The following is a 22,193-nucleotide window of genomic DNA, read 5'->3' on the forward strand; positions in this document are numbered from 1 at the left end:
TGCCTGTAGCAGAGGGTTGGAGCTGGATTATAGCTTTAAGGTCCCTTCCAACCCAAACCATTCTATGGTTCTATGATGATTCTGTATTCAGCTAGTTACAAGATCCAGTGTATTTCTTTATCAACTGTAGCACAAACATGCAAGGGGGGAAAAGACTTACCTCTGTAGTGGAAAGATAACAGCAGCACAACTGTTTATCTGGTACAGCCTGCCCTTACAGTAATTCTGTAAGTTTTATTTGCAGTGTCTTTAAAGATGGTTGTAGTAGAAAAAAAAAAATCCCCATAAAGCCTTTACCAGCACACCAGTTACCTGATCCTATCCCAGAAAGCAGATTTCCACACAAATTCTGTAGAATAGGTGGGGATCAATTTCACTTCTTAAGGACAATGTTAGTTGATTTTCCATCACAATGTTACAGTCCGGCAATTCTCCCACACCCATGGTTTATTGGCAGAGTTGGTATTTTGAGCAGAGAGGCATATAATTTATAGAAAGCATGGCTCAGAGATGCCAAGTAACTAGTTATCATTCTGGTAATTCAGAGCTTTGGAACCAGAAAACTTTTCAGTATCTGTCGTGGCACATGTTGCATGTTACATAAGTGTATTTTAGAACAAACGATTTTCTCTTACTTCCTCTGATTAAGCTCTCCAAATAGTGAAAAATTTCTACAGTAAATCAGTTTACTTCTATTATTATTATGAGCAATAAGGCAGGTGGTACATTTTTTGGGAATTCTTAAACTTAATATGAAAAGTGAAGAATTACAGGCTTTACAACAGGCTTTAAGATGTATCTTGTTTTCATCACTAGTGGCATCACTACCATAACATGTCAGGGGTTCTTTAAAGTGAATACATTGTATACAGAACATACAAGTGGTTTTACACTGTAAATAAAGAAAAAACCTTTTATTGAGTGTGTGTACTTTTCTGTGTAAAGGAGGTCAGATAATGGACTTAAATTTCTAAGACGGGAAATGCTGTGGAAGATGCTTCCTAGAATGGAAATTCCGCTTATCCACTACCTGTAAAGAGGCCAATGCACAGTAGATTCTATACAGAATCATTCAAGAGCTTCAGAAATCCGGTAATTATGCATGTTCAGTAAATTTGGGACCACTAAAAGCTTGTTCTCAATAGAACCAAAACTTGGGTAGATGTTAATTTGAACTAAAGTGACAGGCTGTGTTGTGTGGTTGCCAACAGGTAGTACTGAGAAGAGGGGGAGTTAGTAATTTAAATTCTGCTATTTTTTGACACTGCATATTTGTAATATATTTGTATGTGATAAACTGCTAGAGTCAGTTAAAGTTTTCCATTTTCTGGAAATGACTGCAGATGAGCAGCAGTACAAATTTTTTTGACATTCCTGAACTACGAATGCAAGCTACACTGTAAAATAGTGTTATTCGAACAGAGAGAAGTTTGTGTAGTTAAAAAGCATTAGACAGCCTGACACAATGGTTAATGTATGGAAGAGTAAATCTTAAGTCATTTTAGAATAAGTCATCAACACACCTTCGCTTACCTGAAAAAAGCTGTGTAATGCTTTCGCTCCATTGAAATTGGGGAAGAAATTCCCGTTAGCTTCATGATAAAGAATTTTGAAAGTGCAGTTGTGTCCTTCAGCCTTGTCCCATCATAACTGTGTGCAGGCTTACAAGTATTTTGACTTAATGGTCTCATATTTCATCACTACAGTTACTTTTTTAAAACTTGTGTTAATGATATTAAAACCGTAACAACAATGAGCGAGAAATGGCAGTCAAGTATTTCAAATACTTTTTGATTTAAACAGATTCCTGTGTCTCTAAACACTAGCTCAGTGTCTGAATTTTCCATATTCGTATTTCACACAGGTCAAATAAAAGTGACTCAAGTGTTTAACAAAAGAAGTTTATTACCAAAATACAGTATTAAAGTCAATACGTGACAAACTCCTGTAAAGCAAAATAAATTATTCTAACATTGTACAGTATTTCAGAAGGTAGTTAAAGTAGTACTACAGACTTTGCTTCATGGTTCCAAACAGTCATCTATCAGGAACACAATCCTAGAGAGAGCTTAAGGCATGCAGCTTAATGTGCTGGATAATCTTATAAAATGAAAAGTCATCCTATTTAATAAGATACAGTATCAGAATTAACTGCAGTCTTTACATGTCAGTTTTCTAAATTTTTTATACTTTGGCTATAAAAGCAGTGCCATAGTGTTACATTACCTTTTCTTAAAAAAATACATGTACCCATGTCCATGAATATCAAATGCAAATGTAAATTTCTATTAAATATATCTTAACAAATGTTACTTTGAGCACCAACTGTACATTTTTTTTTGAGCTATTAAATGCTTCTGAAAGAGGAAGATACCATAATTGTGACTGAACCCCACTCTATTTTTCCAGGCCAGGCATCAATCAGAAAGATGAAATATGCACCTATTTTTCAGTATAGACTAGAATGAAGGAAGTTTTCTTTTCAGTAGAAGTAGAGGTGTTTAAAACAAAGCTGCAAGTTACAGTTTATAACACAGAATAAATTCTAATGGCAAGTGAGTATTTGATCATCTGATAGTACTGTAACAGAAGATCAAAAAATATTTTAAAAGCTTAATGAAAGGGGAAGACCACAGTGTTGGTGACTCTGAAGTATGCTTAAAACCCATTACAGAACATGCAACCAAGCCAACCATACGCTTCCTAAAGCAGATAACCTGAGGAATAATAAAGCAAAAAAAAATTTGCTTTCAGGAAAACTATAATTACTTCACATGCAGAACTTCAGGTAAAGTCCATGGGAATTGTGAGTGGGTAGCTAATGGCAAGCAGCATGAGGACAGTTTTTAAAAAAATAAATCTCTGTACATGTGGAATTATTTGTTGGCATTTGTTACGGGTTTTATAATGGTTTTTAGCATCAACTAACTTTCTACCATTACAGGAACACATAGTCAAAAAGAAAAAAGCAACAGGATGGCAAAGAACAACTGTGAATAGACACATCCTGCTCTGTAATCCCACTACAATGAGTCCTGGCACATTATACTTACTGCTGTAAGTGTGGGTTACACATACACCAAAAAATTGTTAATTTTGATTCAAGGGTACTGTTTTGTACTGTTTGTACTCTCTCGTTTCACTGCCACCTCCTTCTTAGTTTAAACAGTTTCTCACCTTTTTATCTGTCCTTAGCTGAGCAACTTCACGTGTGTATTTAAAGTATCTCAATTGTCTGACACAAAAATGCTCTGACATGACATCCTGACCAATTTTTAAAAAAGCAAAGTGTACTTTCTGCTATCCAATTTACTAATGAAATAATAGATATTTAACCCAAAAGAAAAGGCAAATTGAGGAAATCATTTGAGAACAAAAATCATCAAATGTACTTTTAGTGCCTTTGTGCTGCTTCATAAAGTTGTGACAAGAATTGTTTTCTTTCCTGATGCCACTTCCAGTCAGCAATAGCACAACAGACTGTATACTACATATGCCACCTTCTCAGGTTTAAAGTTGTAGCTTCTTTCTGCTAGCAGAAAGTTATGGATAAAGTAACCACGAAATACTGTTTTTCTATGACTAAGTAATATTTTAAGTAATAAGCTACTAAAAATCAGGTAACTACATCCCCATGTCACGCACTAGGCATGCTGCTGTGCATCTGCCCATCATTAAAGCAGAAATACATGCCCGAACTAGAAAGTTTAAATCTGGCTGCTAAAGGGCTTCTTTGGAAATGCTACTACTTCTCTTGATCAAAGCATGTATTTCAAACAATTTAAGTAGCCAACTTTTTAAATAACCTCAACAAAGTTGCCAGGTAATTAGCCAGTATAACAGTATTCCCAACTGATACTGAGATGAATGTATTCTACTGCAAACTGCTGCACTGTAAAAAAAAATAAACTAAAGTAAAAGGCACTGTAATTTTTGAAGTTTTTTTTTTCATTAGAAAACAAAGTAATCCCTACTTCCCTTCATGTATCCGTATTATATGCACTAGTAAAATTCACTGTACAAGTGACTGGATACAGTTTTTGCTTAAAATAGTTTGCCTTTTTTTTTTAATATTATTTTCTAAAGAAAGATTACTCTATCTTTGAGCAAATTATTTCTACAGTTACAGTTCCGCCAGACAAATGGGCAATTTAGACAGCCAGTGGGATTTCAAAGAACTCCAAAAGCATGTAAGCTTCGCTTAAAAACCCACTTTGTGCTCACCTACATCTTTAGTAATCTACATAGGTTTAATCTACATCTCCTTGTGGCAATTACTGTTAATATCTTGTTCTCATTAAAGCACATTGCTCATACAGACTGCAAAGTAATCACCACAAATTAAAAATTACATATGATGAGCTTTATTTTTTTTTTAAATAGTTCTGCTGAATGTGTCAAGAAAACTATTAAGAATCAGCAGGTCATTATTATAAAGGATCTTTTACGTACTATCAATTCAAAAGGCAGGAGTTTTTTTTAGTTAGGATCCAATCAAACAGTTATTAGCAAAATGCTTCCAGGTTCCTCAGCTCCTGCTGCTCTAAATCAATAGAAAGGAAATCAGTCTTTGTTGAAGGATGACTTGGAGTTTGTAAGGTTTCTAGATGGGGAGAAATGAAACACGTTTGTGTGCATGCACACACCCCTCTCCTTACCTTCCAGAACCCAGGCAGGGGGGTTTATGAGATCATACTGTAAATTTTTTATCTGATCTGTTGCTAGTTCCAAAAAAAAAAAAAAAAAAGAAAAAAAGAAAAAGGGGTAAAAAAAGTTGGTTGCTGAAATACTTGAAAAATAACAAAGAGGGAGGGAGGAAGGAAGAAGCTTTTCAGTTGGTACAAAGCTTTCATACCTTTGGGTTTGAACGTATTGTGCTAATGCCATATTACTGACTAGTACCTGTCAATTAAGAGAAAAAAACCTCAAGAATCCTATGTTCTTGGCACCATATAGAGAAATAGGAGGTTAAAATGAATCATTCTATTCCCCACTCCCTAAATTTATCTCTTAACTGACTCATCAATCCCCGGTTAGAATATTTTACTCCTACTGAAACAAGGACTCAGGATGGGAAATCAAGTTTTGCTTGCAATTCTTCTCTTTAGCAAGTTTCTCAAGCAAAAATTAGCAAAGAAAGAAAATATTCACTCTAGGAAACACTTTCTTTAACTTACTGCTTCACCTAGTTTGTGCTCTGGGATGTGCTGTGGTCCTTATTTAGAATGATATTTATGATTTCACCCTCATGTTCTTTCATATGATCCAGCAGGTTTTCTTTGTTGGTAGACTCAAAACCACAAATGCAGCAGCAGAAGAGAAGAACACAGTATTCTGTGCCAAGGTGGGGGAGATTGGAGTTCTTTTCTAAACTGCATGAGGTATTCATCAAGTTAGGCTTTTCATTTTCATCCGAACCTGAAATTTCATTTGTAATCTGGTTAATAGACTCTGTAAAAGACATCAAGTTGTCTGGACTTCCTAGTATAGGTATTATACTCTCATCTGTGCCTTCTAACAAGGTTTTGTCAGGAAGCTGTCCTTGAAACCTGTAATAACAACAAAACCAAAACAAATATCAAACGTACAGTTGTTGCTTTTGACAGGAACTTTATTTTGGATCAGAATTTGGTCCTTTGAAAACTCTAGATGGTGGGGCTTGAAAGTAAATCAGACGTACCTGCTGCTTTGTGAAATTGCATCATTAATAGCCTTGTTCACTTGTTCATAGTTATAATTTTGGTCACTTGCATGTTTCCACATGTGGGACTTCAGGGATGGAGGATGGCTACATACATATCCACAGAGAGAACATCTGAGGAAAAAAAAAAGTGGAGAAAGAGAAACATTTAGAAGTTAAATTTTATTAGCTTAGCAATGGATTAGTTCTTCCAAAAGGACAAGAACACAGACAGAGATGTCAATCATCTTCTTGGTCCCCCTTTCAGTTTCATTATTAGGTCGAGTTAGTTTGCAGTTTCAACCTGAAATTTAAGACTACTTTTAGCATCTGAGAATTTTTAAGTTTGCTTTTTCTGACTTAAGCAGCTGAATTAAAATCTTATCTGTTTGGCCTGTTAAAACTTTAAATACTGCAAAAATGCAATAGTCCTGGTGACTGCAGAAACATGGAGTACACTGGTGTGGTAACTGGCAGGCAGGTCGTGAGCCCTCTTTGCTGTTGCTCTGAACCAAGCAGCTGTGTAATTAGAACTGGTAATTTAAACTGAACTAATGAAGTCTTTCCTGATGTAGCATATATTAGTTTATTTAAGGATCGCAGACTTGTTGAAGTTGGAAGGGGACCTTTTGAGATCCCAAGGACAGTGTCCAGTAAGATTTTGAATATATTCACAGGTCGAGATTCAGACAGGTGTCAATTCTGTCTAGAGTCTTCCATCAGCTTGGGTACCACAAGACTATAAAACACTGCCTTATACACTAAAGGACAAAACTTTGAAAGTCCCATTTATATAGGAATGTGGTGTATTTACGAATACAAATAACCCAAGACTGATCAAATCCCATAGGACTTTTTTCATACATGAATATACATCCAAGTTTTTTTCACAAGTGTTTCCTAAGATGATAAATTAGTTATCTCAGCATGAAGGAGATGAATGATACTGCATGACATCACTCCGGAGCAGAACAGTATTTATGGTAAAGGGGATGGAGCTTTACCTTGTCTTCTGGACAAGGAAGCTACTTTGTTCAGCTACCTGCTATTTTGGAAGTTTTCTGTTTCTCAAATCACATGGAAAAGATCTGAACGTGACCTTGTTCTAATAAATTATACCTAGGAATGCATCTCAGTCTGTCACATTCCTCAATGAGAGGATGTCTTCTGCTCAAGCACTGTGATCCCAGTAAGTTACACTAAGATCAATCTGTTAAAATAACTACTATTCTAGTAAGTTTTTGTATATTTTTAAGACCTTTTCAGAAATATAACTTGGAAACATGAGATGGCCTACATAAATGACAGCAGGATATAGTCCTTAAATGCCGTGCAAATAATCATATACAGGAAACTATTTCTGCTTAGCAGAAGATGGTGGAGAACAGCATGAATCTCACAAGTTAGGTGAAGACATGGTACATTTCCTTGCTTATGTAGCAAGATAATTCTGTCCTGCTGGGGAACAACAGGCATGTCCTTCTAGCTCACTTTATTCCTTGATTTGGAATGTACTATCCTGTTTTTCTCTTTTTATTGTAATTTGAAGCCTTATAAAGAAAATACAGGCATGTTCACTCTCAGGTTGAGAGTCTTAATATTGCTAATAAGGCTGTTATAAAATAGTGGCATCATTAAAAATAAGATGAAAGGCAGACCTTATAGTGAATTTACAGATAAAATTAGGCCAAAAGGTTTTTTTTTTTCCCAAACCAAAGATCAACAAATAATCTTAATTCAACTCTATATGCATGTGTATTCTACTAATCTTATTATATATATGATTTTTCTGCACCACTAATGCAGCTTGGTAACAAAGGAAACGAAGCAACAGTTCAGTGTTTGTTTTTATCCCCTTTTAATTAGTCTCATTTTTTGAAGTACATTAATTTGCTCAGGTAATTTACTAACCAAATTTACTTTGCTGAGAACATTATCATGAGCCAAATGCTGTTGACCACTTCAGCATACAGTTCAAATCAAAGACACAGAAACTCATCAGCTTTTAGCATGATGCACTACACTTTATTATCATATACTTAATATATAGTTACAATCTATGCAAGACATTCCCAGAGAAACAAAACTATTTACCAAAGAGTTTGGCAGTAGAACCCTTTCAATTTTATACTATGTCTTGCTCAACTGGTTGACCTGTGTTGACTTATTGAACTTCACTGTTCAAGTGTATCCTAAACTGATCTACTGAGGAAACAATTGTCTTGCAGCTTTGGATAGACTATTTTCTTGGGGATGCAGGGACCAAAGTGTGGAGGTTTGCAGTAATCTTTGGTAATACTAACAGCATTCAGCAATACAGTAGGAAGTATGACAGTAAAGCAAATAGAATTTAGTGCTATTAGTAACAGTTTTGGGGAAAAAGGCAGTGGAAGGAATTTGAAGTTGTAGAAGCAACTTTTCTTGAGAACAAACCCTTACATGAATGTGCCTTATCTGGATTCTTCCCGTTGCCTTTAACATAGTCCATGAAGAAATGTTCAGAATTGTCAGAATATTCAGTATATTCATGATTTACTTTTCTTTCCTAGCTTTTCTTTTCTTTTTTTTTTTTTTTGCAGATTAGTAGTAAACAATTACACATATTTGTGCCAACTTTCTCATATAGATATATCTATTTATATCTCTATATATATATCACACATATCTATGGACAGACTAAAAAGGACACTCATCACTTAAACATAATGACTATTAACACAAATTCTTAACTAGGGCAGGATTCTAGACTGTGCCTAGACTAGAATATTAAACAAAGCCGGAGAATATTCCTCAGTACTGGCATTTAACAATCTATAACATTAAATGTTAAAAGTGCCCTGGCATGATCTTGGCACATACATTCTCCCAAACAATTCCAGGCATGCTTTGGTAATTAACACAGTCTAGAAACTACTTGCAATAGGCAGTTTATATGCAACCACCCCGTTCTGGAAAGAAAAAGCTGACTACTGGTCCAGAGGGAGGTCACTCATATGTTTAATTAGCAAGCATAAGGATCACCTTGGATGGAATGCCAAATCAAATCTCTGTCTCAAAAAAAAAAAAAAGTCACTGGAAAAAATAATGAATTTAGGAGGGAAAAGAACAGAATCTGAACTCTGCTTTGTATCTTAACATAACAAAATCACTATCACAGCTGTTTGCCAAATGAGAACCGTTACATACTTGTACTGTTCCATCAGCTGCACTGCCTGATGCTCCTGGGGGTGGCGCCTCATATGGCATTTCAAGCTATTCATATTTGTGGTGGCGAAGTCACACACTCGACATCTAAAGAGACAAAAAGAAGTAAACTAATCTGACAGTTAACTGCTAACACTATACCAGAAGTAAAAATCTGTAAGAAAGCAAAGGTATCTGGAAAGATTACAGTTAAAGACTAACAATATTCATAGAAGACTAAGTGATGGTATTAACTTTCAGGTTTTGGACCATGAGAATCATTTGCAGCCCAAAAAAGCCTCCTCCTTTGAGGAGACATATGGTCTGTGTTCCTTCCTGACATCTATCTTGTGCACCTCTACTGAAGCTGGCAAGCATAACGAAGACCCAGGATGCACTGGAGTCAGTGCAGCCCTGATGCAAGTTGCTTGGCTGTGTTACACAAAGGCAGAATATGGCCACAAAAGCTATAGGGGACATAGTGTGTTTAGAAGTAAGTCTTGTTACTCAAGAATACATGTTATGCTTAATGCAACAGCCATGTTTCTCATAACATTTTAAAAGCCAAACTATCTATTTAGTAAAGAAATGTCTAGGTTTCAGAGCATTATATCTAGAAGTCAGGGATAGGACCAACATATTAAGATTCAGCTGCCCTAAGACAAGTGTGTCACATCATGCTGTCTTAAACTTTTTTACTTCTGTCACAATATCTTTGTATAAAAACAATACATAAACCAGTCAATGTAGATTTAGATCCCATAGTATCACACAAAATACTATGCTATTCATAAGTATCAGTATACTACCACACAAGCTTTTTGTGTATAACATATTGAAACAGAAGCCATCATGCTCAGCTAAAACTCTGTGTATTTGTTAGCACTTTAGTTGTTTCTTTTTTTGAAATTGTAAAGTGTCCAATTTTAAGACTGGTCTACAGTGTGAAACAGTTTGAGACTTCAGGATACCTCACTTGAGATTACTCACTTTATTTTTTAAAGGACTTAAATTGTGCAGTATTAAAATCCAGAAGGTTCAAATCTACAAAAATGCATCATTGGAAGCTATACAGTTTAATTTCCAGCATTTTTTGTCAGAATCGGTTTGTTTATCCGAAAGAGAAAGACCCTGGCTGAGCTCAGCATTTCAAGGTGTTGAGTTTCCAGCATTTGTATTAAAAAAGATAGAACTATATTAGCTCAAAAGTTCTATTAACTCATATCTATTTTCTAGCCACTAGAGAGGGACAGAGATCCACACTCAATGAGCACAGATTGAATTTGCAGGAATTCATGCAGCAACCAATAGAAAAATTCATGATCTATTTTTCTGCTGGGGACCTGACCTATGGTATTACATGTGACTTTAGATATCAAAGTTCTATATAAATCCATATCATACCCTTGTAGAAAAGTTATAAAATATGATCCTAAATGAGTGTGTTAATACTGCTTGAAACCTGTGAAAAAGAAGAGAGGACTGGTGACAAGACAAAGGGTAGAATTTTGCTATAGTCTGTAGTAGCAAATGTACAAAGTAGCTAGATTACAATGAGGAACACTATGCAATAAAGCAAATCCAAAATGAACTTAAGTGTGCAAGGAATTCGACAAATATATTACTACTGGTGAAAATTCAGTATCACAATATAATTAACTTCCCTTTTCATATCTGAATGCTTCAAACTGAAAACAAGCAATAGACTGCTATGGCCAAAGATGTGTCCTGGAAAAGTTAGCAAATCTTAATTACATAGTTTGAGTCAACCAGTGAGAGTAGATCCACCAAATCTGCAGTAAAATTAAGTTAATCGAAATTCTTCAACAGTATCTTCAAAACTGCATGAGCAATTAGGTAACCTTTTTAATTAAAACAAGTAAATCAGATACATGGTATTAGCAATAATTAAGATACTTACCTGTATGGCTTATCAGAGTTATGAATTCGTCTGTGATTGCGTACACCAACGTAAGTCGTGCTTGTGTAATCACATACATCGCATCTATACAGTTTCTGTACTGAAGACTTGTTTCCTGTATGAAACAAAATCCATTATTTTAGTTACATTCAGTGTTGTAAGGAGTTCTCAGATGATAATTTCAGCACAACTGAATTACCATAGAATTACAGAATGGTTTCGGTTGGAAAGGACCTTAACATCATCTAGTTCCAACCCCCTGTCATGGGCAGATTCACCTCACACTAGACCATGTTGTCCAAGGCTCTGTCCAGCCTGGCCTTGAAACATGAATTAACATTTAAAACCAATATTTTTAAATATCTGTAAATATTTAATACTTTTAAAGTATCTGGAGCAAACTGGCAATGGACATAGAGATAATAAAGGTACCATTTAGTTAGCATGCTTTTCTGCATTCACCCTACCATTTAGCAGAATTACTAAAATTTTAGGAAAACACATTGTTTCTCACTATGTGGACACTATGTGGGTTAAAATCCAGCAAAAGGTGTTAAAATGTGGGAACTGCTGACCCCAGGAGTTCCACTGCTTTGCAGAATGGAAAGGAAAAGATGGACATTGAGAAAGGACAAGTTTCAAACTGGCAGTTTGAATATTTTTGATATGTAAGTGTATAGACTTAAAACAGCCTAATTCCTGCTCCCTTTCTGAATAATGGGACTGATATAATTAAAACAACATATGGGAAGAAGGATGGTATTTTCTATGCTGCTTTTCCATTCCAGCCTATCATGCAGCCTTCACGCACTTCCCAAATGAAGGAAGGAACAGCAGAAACATGAAGGAACACCAAAGTTGGAGCTGTTTAAATCAGGACTACCACCAAAAGAAACATCAAACTAAAATCACAGGGCTTTCTTCCTGTCCATCTAACCTCTTCACTAGCCTAAGTGAAGTAAGTGTAAGTAGGGTGCTTAAGATGTTTAAGTTCGTTTTATCTTTACGCCAAATTCTTATTATCTGGCTGAACAGCCAAGCTATTACTCTCAGTTACCTTCATGTGCTTTGAAGAAACTGTTATCAGTCCTTAGAGAATTTCTCTGGTGGGTAAAGATCATTACTAAAGTACACCCCCAAACCAAAATAAACAAACAATTCAATAAATAATGTGTGGGAGAAAAAGTAAAGCTCAAATCTTGCAAGAACAGACTTCAGAAACTTCATGCTCCTGTGAAGCACATCTCAAGCACAAACAAATTAGTTTGTGTTGTGAAGAGGTTTACTAATAATAGGATAAATCAGAAGATCCTAGATGAATAGAAAAGGGTGTATTAGCTGGATGTTTTTTAGTAGATATTGCCCTAAGAACTCTGGTAATATCAGCAGGTGATGCAATTCCCAGGCCTCCCAGCTCCTCCCCAAACCAAAGACAACTCCCCTTCCTGAAAAATGCAAGTTCTGATTTCCCAAATAAGATCCCTCCATTCTGAATCCTGAAGAATTCTGTTAAAGGCCTGTCAAGGTCAACAGGTCCATGTCACACGGGGGGGGGGGAGGGGGCCCTGGATCTGTCTGCCATTGTTCCAAGTTGTAAAGACAGACAAGCTTGAAATATGAAAAAAGTGATTGTCCAAAACCATAGGAAGTACACTTTTTAGACACATCTCAGCTTACGTCCAAATACCATGAGCTTCTTTCCAGTTTGGAGTAAGAAAAACTGACCGACACCCCCGCCTTTATCACCTCCTGAATTCCAATTCTTTTTAGCTAAAGAATGGAGGAATGAGATAAGCAGATTGAACTCAGGAGGAACTGTAGAGTTTATCTTGAAAACAGAAGCTTCATTTCCCGAGTCCAAAATACTAAACAGATTTTTTAAAGACAATTTTTTTCCTGAAGTTCCCTCTTAATGATGCTGGACTCCAGATGGAATCTTTAATCTTTTCATTATCAAAGCAACACTTAAGAATCTTTATGGTAAAACTTTTAAGGAGACACTGCAGAATAAACCAGTAGAATGAGTCATCCAAAATGGACGCTCAACTTTTCAGTTTGATTTCCGCTCCCCTCAAGAGGTGGGCACTGAATTACGTCCAAAAAAGTTTTAGTTATATTATTCTGAGGGATAATAATTTTGTTTAAGCTAACTTAAACAGTAAAGGAAAATTACCAACACTTAAATCTTCCCTCCAAAATTCAGCTCTTTAGGATAGGGCTTATAACCCCAGAGGGTTATTCTGAAGAATATCTAGTGTGTCATATAAAACAGCAATCTGAATGCAAAGACAGTCTGAAATAAAATTTGAATAATTCTGTGTGTACCAAGATAACAGAAAAAATGTTTTATATTTTTGACTTTAAAACATGACACAGTGCTCACTCTTCTAGCATTCTTATACAAAGTAATATGGAAGTAATATATAACATACAGTCTTTGCAAGTCAACCTTAAAGCAAAATATCTCAGAGTTTTTCCTACAATATGCGCATATAGTAAAATTTATTGGGTTATTTTTTTCTATTTAATGTAAATTATTAAAACTATCTTAATATATACTTGAAGACTATGGAATGTAGGCTTCTACAATTATTCTTTTATGAAGCATATGTATGTAGAAGACCACAAATGAATACAAAGACACTTACTGGGCTGTAGATCTATGGGAGAGCAGGGGTTGTATGAAGGTCAAGCTACTGCATGTTAAACTTGAATGGGTTTTTCATCTTAAATTCTGCAGCTTTAGAATAAACTGCTTCCAAATATACTTTCTGTTACAAATTTGGTATTTTATTGGGCAGGCAGCTTAAAACAAACAGTATCTAATGAGATTTTTAAAGCATTATGCAAACATATTATCTATTGCATAGTTGTAAGTGGCTAACCACCCAGTAGCACACACTTAGGAGCAATTATTTATACCAATCACTACTTTAGATTTATTCCTTCAACAAAATGCACATAAATTATAATACATCATATAATCTCTCACTGCTGCAAAATAGCAGTCATGTGTCCCACCTCCTGCTCCTTCCACGGGCTTATTTCTTGTGGGTTTGGGGCTTTTTTTGTTTCTGGATGGAGGATATCAGGCATCCTAAAAGGGAGCATGGAAATGACAGATCTTTGTTCTAGGAGTAGTAACAGGTGCTCCTGTAATGCTGCTTATTGCCCTATTCCTTCATTATTAGACATTTACAATCTGATCATATCCAGTGTCATAATGCTCCCTTCTAATTTATTGTACCACCATGATGAATAAAGAGACTTTTAGGACTAACTGTTTCATTAACAAGAAATGAAACTGTTCCAGCTCAGGCATCTTTCACATAACCAGATGCTATGCCATAAACTTCTTTGTTTTGTGTCGCTTTATAGGGATGACATCTGTTTGACAAGAGATTGCTGTACTGCAGTAGTGTTGCAATTTGATTATAAATTGGTTCTGAAATAATTTAAGCATTCCAAAGTATGAGTTAATAAAAGTTTAAAAGGAGAACTGTTTTCATTCAAGCCACATTACTGAATTTCATGTGGGGTAAACAATCAATTAAAGTGCACGGCTGTTAACACTTTTGTAAGATAATAATAAGCAAAAAATATTAAAGACAAATCTCAAGAGTAATTAAACCAAAAGCAGGCAGTTTTCTCAAACAGGGGCTCCTCTTTCCTGGAAATTAAATTGTAAGATGAGGATATAAACTCTAAAACCACCTTTTTAAAACTTACTATTTTTAAAAGCAAATGGGCATCTTGATTTTCAGTCACCTTAACAGGACTTCAGCTCAAAAGTTACAGTATTCCCCCAAATGTTCATGCATTGCAAGGTAGTTACTCCTATATCATGACATCTTTAAAAATACTGGCTTAAAACAAACAAAGCATGGTCAGAAATAATAGTCCAAGCTGTGGTCATAGATATTTGTACCCAGCTAAACTAACAATGTTTTATTTCCTATCACTTCCATTAAAACATTTATGCTATTTCTTCTGAAAAAAAAAAAAAATCCCACTACTTCAGGGGGAACATTCCTACTACCAGCAGACCCTCCCTTGCCTTCTTCCTGTATCCTCCTGACTTCAGATAGCTCTCTCAGGCTTTGGTATTAGGTAGGGATATAACAAACACTACAGGTCAATTTCCTGAATTTAAACCCTTTCTGCATTGATAAGACTGAAAAGGAGTTGGGAAAGTTCATTTTACTTGAGGTTGATAAGGTAATGAACTTTAACTTTGTATACTGAAAGCCAGAAAAAGAGGCAGTGTGACCTAAGAGAACAGAAGTCAAGAGTAAGGATCCCATTCTAGTCCAACGTGTACCATGCTGCTTTGGACAAACCATTAGTGGTTAGAACTGTTCACACTGGTTGATGCTGGTTAGTCCCTTTTTCACAAGTAGTTCACCAGTATCAGTGAATACTTTCGCACTCACTGATCAGCTATAGAGGTGAGAGTAGAATTCAGAAATATCAGCCATGGTCTAAGTACTATTATAGCGCACATTTTTCTATCTAAACGAACAAGAGACCACAGCTAGGACAGAAAAGAGCTATGGGCACAAAATGGAAATACTTCATCCCACAATTGTTCAGAGGTGATATAATTACTAGTATTTTTCCACAGTGCTTTGAAATTGCACAATACTAATAATTATAGTGTTGCCTTCAGAATAAAAGTGCTGTAAATATTTTTAGTAACTAACTCACCAGAGAAGAGGATGCAATCAAGTGGAAATAATAAATATTAGACCTTCAGGATATTCAAAAGGATTTTAAACATGTTCTCCTAAACTTCAAAATCCAGCTGTTTTTCCCCGTTTCACTACCTTAAGACATCAAGGGTTTGATTTCGGGGTTTTTGCTGCTGTTGTTTTTAAAACAAACACTATTAAATGATAAGCAAATACAGACGTAAACAAAGAATTAGAAAATACATACCTTCTGTTACCCTGGCAACTATTACAGATACAGGTTGAATTTTAGAATGCCTTAAGTTTGCCTCTCCAGGGCTAAAACAAATGACGCATTTTGGCCATTACTACAATTAAACAAAAATTTCTAAACACCAAATGGATGAGATTGCATATATACGCTGACAACAAACTACGTTACCACAGTGAGTTTTTAAAAAAGGCTTTCTTTTGTTTACTGTAGGTGATTTGGAAGGAAGGAAACAAATACTTTTTTGTATTAAAAATTCAGAGTAATACTCCATACCAGTTTGTTTTTTTTTTTCCACAAGAAATACAGTGTCCAATTACAGGGGCTGAAAATGTCTTGCCTATGAATAAACATCGGTAAGATATCTCAAGACTGTCTATGGTTAAGCTTTGCATACTACAAAGAACATACATTTAAGGTTATGAACAGATGTGAAAACATTTCAGCACAAATAAGAACTTAAAGCCAGTTTTATACAAATATAGCAAACAGAAGTCATGTTGTGAGCGACTTCTTGTAATTTCAAGTGTAAATATAAACAGTACCTTCTCTTTCATCTGCTTCGTTGGAAACTATTAGTTTGTTAGATGTGGCTGCTGAAAAGATATCTGGAAGACTGTGTTGTTCTCTTTCATGATTTCGTAGTTGGCTCTGAAAAAGCAATTTCCCACATTTAAATATACACTACAAACACACACTGGTCACTTCAAATATTGCAATCAATTGTGAATCGTTACTTAAGTTTTAAGGACAACTGTTATAAATTCTACGTTAACATTAATTAATAACATAAATTAATAACATTAATAACAAAGGAATGCTGAGAGTGACTGAGAGGATTACATTATTTGTGTTTGCTTAGAAAATAAATTTCCTTCTTCCGCCATTCCCATAGACAAGTAGGAAGCAGTTCTTCCTCCAAAATTATTATACTCCAGAAGCAGTATTAGATTAGAGGTAAGACAATGGCTTGTGTGAAAACTGACTCAATTCTCATATTGCCTAGTGATTTAGGAATGTGTTATTCCTGTTTCTACTTGCCTGGGGAGGAGAAAGGAAAGAGAGCCTTTTGCCACCCTACTTACACATTTTTTTAAGCTAGGATTTAACAACAGTAAATACAGGAAAATTTGCACTACTATTACCTGCAAGAGTTTCAGTTGTACATCTAGACACTGATTCTACTAGTGAGTACTAAACTGAGTATATAGGAACACACTCACCACGCCTAAAATAGCAATTATAAAAATGGCGGAAATACGTTATTCTGCTCTGGTGTGTAATCTTCCAGTTCTACAGAACATCCAGACCAATAAAGAGGAAAACAGAAAGAATTTCTGCTTCAAAGTGTCTCACGTTACTCCCAAGTGCCATGATTACTTTTGCACGCATTCAAAACTAGTGGACATGTTTGAGAAATTTTTTAAAGTTTCAACTATTAAGTTATCTGATTCTTCCATTTCTTCCAGTAGTTGCTACACATGAGCAGAAAAACAACGATATTAGTATGTCCATAAGATGGTTCTCAGGAAAGTAACTTATGTGAGGAAGCAAGTTTATTTCAGTGGGTAAGGCAGAATAATTATAGCTGAACTGTACATTTGGAAAGTGCTGCTGGCAAGAATCCCCAATTGCAATGACAATCAAGTCAGGCTGAATTAAGTTAGAAAGAGGAATGACCGGTTACTAAAAAGGTAGCAAAATAGGTTATTTAGCTATTATAGACAGTCACAGAAAAGAACTTTACCTTATAATGAAAGGATTCTTCACATTGCTTGCACTGATACATTCTTGTTTTACAGTGGTTGATCATGTGGCTCTCTAAATCCTTACTATTGTCAGCAATGTGTTCACAGATAGGACACTGATACGGCTGCCTTTGACGATGGACTCTCAAGTGCTGTTTTATGTAGCCCTTATTACCACTGCTGTAATGGCAGAGGCGACAGCGGTAGGGTCTATCTGCATTAGGTATATATTCTACTAGGTTACTGGCAGGAATATTTGCATCATTTGCATTTTGGCATTGTGCATTGTCTTGTAATTCTTTCAGAATGTCATCATCAGAAGCATTCTGATCTGTCCTCTCCTTCAGTTTTTCAATGACAGTGAGTAGTGACATACTGATGCCCATTTTAATTGGTGCTTCTGATAACTCTGGCCTTTCTTTCTGTATCTCAACTATTGCACATTCACCTTGGCTAAAGCCACTAAACTCCACTGAATGATCCTGAAGTGAGGATGCCACTTTAGAATGAGCCATGCATGGGCCATCTGCTTCTCCCTGTCCTGCACCTGCATCCACAGCATCTTCTCCAGTCAGAGTCCTGAAGCTAGACCTTGTTAGTTCTGCAGCTCTGATAGGCATTGTAACAAGAGCTTCTGCAGCTAATGAGTGCAGTCGTAAAGACTCTGAATTTGTCCTTCTTCGTGCAGGAGGCACATTTTCATCAGTTGTTATGGTTTTATTAGAGCTTAATTCATTATCTTTCTTCTCGGCATTATTCCATCCTATTACTACTTCTTGAATTGGATCTGAATGATAAACTTCATCAGGTTCTTCACAGGTAATGTGGGACTCCTCCGAGATGAATTTTTTTTCTGTTTCAATGTCAGTGTTCATCAAGAATGGCTTCTGTAAGATATTTTCCTCAGCACCTGGCAAACGCTCCACTATTACGTTAACGTGACCCTTTTTATTTGGACTACAATTGATGATTTTCTGAGCTGATGAAAGCAGGCTATCAGTTATCATACTATCTGGTTCTGTATCTGATACAGTCTCCTCCAAAACCTCAGTAGTAGGAGAATGCACTACAGACTGACTTAACATCTCTTCATCTTTTACATTTGTTCCTACTGGCAATTTACATGACAGTTGCTCAGAATTGCAAATCTGAAGTTGAAGAGAAGGTTCACTCTGGATATCAAGTTCATTGTTTTCCAAGGAAAGAACAACTGTATCTATGCTATGAGGTGTATGAGTTACAACGACCTCTGACAAGTTGGTAGTTTCATTTTCTTCCTCAAAGATAGGATAGGAGCAATCAACCTCACCTGCATGTTTCCAGGCGTGTGTTTTCAACATTCTTTGCTGACCACAAGTGTACCGACAAATTAAACACCGGTACATGCCATACTGCTCGTAAGTGTACCATTTTCTCCTACCCATTTCAGGCCTCTGAGTAGACTGAGTTGTATCTTTACCTTCCAGATTTCCTGTCTGATCAGCCCCTGATTTGACACTTCCTTCCACTGGCCCTTGCAAAAATGAACTCGCGACATCTACACACTGCTGCACTTTTGTCTGGGTGTTATTTTTACCACCATTCTCATGGCAATTTTGGAAGTGGGATTCAAGATCTTCTTTGCTTTTGGAAGCAAAACGACACTTTGAGCACATGAATATCACTTCATTTTTCTGCCCATGCTGTTTTATATGCTCTTGTAGTGTTAAGAGAGAGGGTGATAGAAACTTACACAGACTACATTGGTAGCACATCACATTTTTTTTGCTTTGTGGAAGACATTCAGTCACAAAATAATCTGCTTGTAACTCTTCATTCTTTTTAGTTGCAAAAACAGAGAGCTCAATTGCTTTAGCTGGGATTTCACACAGATCATCTGCGTCCAAGGGCTGTGCAGAAGCATTAGGATGGGAGCGTTTTTTCCCTATTAAAAGGCATCTTTGTGACTTCTCACTTTCAACTATTTTGCTTAGTTTCTGGATAACATGAATTAGTGGGTCAGTTTTACATTTTCTTTGATTTTCACTGTTCTGGAGTGTTGGGCCAATGACTGCTTCAGAAATCAGCACAGCTTCCTGTTCCCCAATATTTGGCATCAATACTGCAACACTGCTTCCTTCTTCCATAATACCTAGGAGAAAGTGGTTTATAAAAAATTAAAATGTATACACGCACAATAATAAAAATACAAACCAGTACTATTTAGATTTCACCCTCTACTAAATATGGAAGCCTAATGCCACTAACTTAATATAAACTTTCGGAATGGCTATATAAATAGACAAAGGTTTTGAGAACATTTACTGCATAGCATAGATGCTGTTCAATACAGCTGCACAGAGTAATTCCAAGATAGCCTATACAGCCTGCCTCCAAGTGGTACAGGGGCAAGATAAATATTTTTCAAGTTCAGGCTGATTAGCACTGTCACAGCTATTGCCTTTTTCTTTACAAAGACTATACATTTGAATGCTAGACACTTAAATATACCAATCAATAGTAACTCGCATATTTATGTTTAAAAGCCATGATATGATATGAAAATGTATTCCCAACATACTTGTACTGATGTGTCCTAAAGCAAATGACAATTTGCAACAACATAATTTACAAAAATAAGAAATTTTTCCTTGAAATGTTAGGAAAAGAAAGTAATTCTGGTAATTACTTGCATTAGTCATTTAGCTATAACTGTATAAAGATCATCCAAATGTCAAATCATACTTCTTATTATAAAAGTAATTTTCTAGAAAAGCTACTAATTGTAGCTTTTTCTACAACTCCTTAATTGTAGGTAAAAATCAATTGCCATGAAAGTTACAAAGACTATTTTTTTTTCAGTTTTGAGGGAAAGCTGAAGGCAATAGCTATTTCCACTTACACTTCCTTTAAACATATCTAACCATAAACCACAGGCAATAACATGGTAATGCTGGAGGTTAAATTAGAAACCAACATGGGTAAACTTTCATGAAATGTACTTTGTGATGTGGGCAAAGCTGTGGGGTGAGGGGTGGAGGAGCTGGACAAAAAGTCTTACAGTGAAGTTTACTTCTGAAAAAATGTCTAAAAATAACCTAGACAAGTTCCACTATATACATACACATATATTTTGTACACAATATATGTTTTTATATTCTATATATAAAATTCAGAACATACAGAGATGACAGATATTTATCAGTCATCCTTGAAAATATATCTCAAGTTCTTTCATACGGATTTTTTTTTCCCCCAAGAGAGATACACAAGCCAAACCAGAACTTCCAGAACTGATTCTAAAGACCCATGAAATCCACTTTTTTCTACTTATGGATATAGTAATACAATGAACAGACACATGGAGTGGGTTCTATGGTACCCTTTTCCCACTACATAAAAATTCTGGGCAGAACTACTCATGTTACCTTCATTTGCCATTCAGCTTACAATTCAGGTTATCATCAGAATCACCAGTATAACCAAGGTTAGTAGCATTCACACCTCATATGCTCATGCTAAATATTTCAAGTTTAAAATGCAGTGATGATTGTCAATTCTGAATCTTTAAGGAAGACAAGTTATTATTTTTCAGCATTAGTTTGAAGGTTATTTACTTGGTAATGGCTAGGATCTACATTAAAAATGAAAAATTAATAAATATAAATAATGTCATAGGGCAGTCGGATAACAAGAAATCTAAGCTACTTAAGGCCTTATACCTTTAGCTGGATCTGTGTAAGCAGATTAAAAACGATCAATACTGCACTGTGATAGTAGATCAATTGTGGGAGATAGAAAATAAAAAAAATAAACGTATTTAAAACAAAAAAGTATAATTTTATGTAAGAATATACCAAATAGGCTGCTTATTTTAATTCAAGTTCAGTATTGTCTCATTAACAGGAATCAATGTATGTATTAATGTATGTATCCTTATTACTGTTAAATTACTGTTAAACTGAAACATCCAAGTATCTAACTTTTAAAATATAAACTAGCAGATGCCTTGATGTGCATTTCTGCTGCTATTTCCATTATGTGCTTGGCACAGTATATTGAATGACTAACTCTTGTATTTGTGGCTAGGAAAAATTATATCCCTTTCATGCAATGTCTCCAACTATATATGACCTTAAAATAAGTTTAAGGCCATTATTTGAAAACTAGCCTATTTAGTTATACAAAAATACTTTACTGTTTGTTTTATAGTGGCTGTAATATGTTTAAAAGCTATTATGAAGATTAAACAACTGTGTTTTTTCCCCTGAAAGCAGATTTAACATTACATGGAGCGATCAAAGGAATAATATCTACTTGAAATATTTTCAATTTGAAAACGAGCTAAGGAAAATTCTAAGCACATAGTAATACTTATTAATGGTGAATAGGCACATATTTCCCCTACCTTTGTCATCTGAAAGCAGCATAGAATCTAAGAGGAAAGATCCTAGACAGATCATAAAAGAAATATGCTGCCACATACTACTGCTCTGTCAAAAATGGAAACAGAGGGAGTAGAATCATAGAATCACAGAAAGGTTTTGGTTGGAAGGGACCTTAAAGATCATCTGGTTTCAAGCCCCTGCCATGGGCAGGGTCAAAAATGGATTTTTGCTCCTGTGCAGACTACAAAAGCAGAGTACATTCAGATGTATTGATCTGGGACACCTGTAGCTGACGTAAGTTATCAAATGTGTAACTACGGTATATATGTGTTATTCTTTGTTTAGAGTAAGTT

The 22,193-nt window shown here is 35.6% G+C and overlaps 1 protein-coding gene across 2 annotated transcripts; it reads right to left on the reverse strand.

The window, feature by feature from the left end:
- Positions 1-5,185: 5,185 nt before the first annotated feature.
- Positions 5,186-21,882, reverse strand: ZNF507 (zinc finger protein 507). 2 transcript variants are annotated; one of them, XM_010009640.1, is made up of 6 exons: positions 21,861-21,882; positions 17,473-19,604; positions 16,271-16,376; positions 10,785-10,899; positions 5,681-5,815; positions 5,186-5,549 (listed from the first exon to the last, which is right to left on the reverse strand). In XM_010009640.1, the coding sequence occupies exons 1-6, from the start codon at positions 21,880-21,882 to the stop codon at positions 5,186-5,188; spliced, it is 2,874 nt and encodes a 957-aa protein (XP_010007942.1). The 2 variants fall into 2 exon arrangements, with proteins under 2 accessions (XP_010007942.1, XP_010007941.1); XM_010009639.1 differs by lacking the exon at positions 21,861-21,882 and adding an exon at positions 21,710-21,738 and having other exon boundaries at positions 17,473-19,606.
- Positions 21,883-22,193: the final 311 nt, after the last annotated feature.

This window comes from Nestor notabilis, unplaced genomic scaffold (genome assembly GCF_000696875.1).
Source record: "Nestor notabilis isolate BGI_N333 unplaced genomic scaffold, ASM69687v1 scaffold23652, whole genome shotgun sequence".
Lineage (NCBI taxonomy): Eukaryota > Metazoa > Chordata > Aves > Psittaciformes > Psittacidae > Nestor > Nestor notabilis.

Bases quoted from the DNA above. Each gene is read 5' to 3' on its own strand.
- ZNF507 (XM_010009639.1), bottom strand. From the start codon at position 21,738: ATGTTAAATCTGCTTTCAGGGGAAAAAAC. The intron at 10,900-16,270 runs GTACTGTTTATA...TGTTTCATACAG, and splicing joins CGAAGCAGATGAAAGAGAAG to GAAACAAGTCTTCAGTACAG. The intron at 5,816-10,784 runs GTAAGTATCTTA...TTTTTTCCTCAG, and splicing joins AACTCTGATAAGCCATACAG to ATGTTCTCTCTGTGGATATG.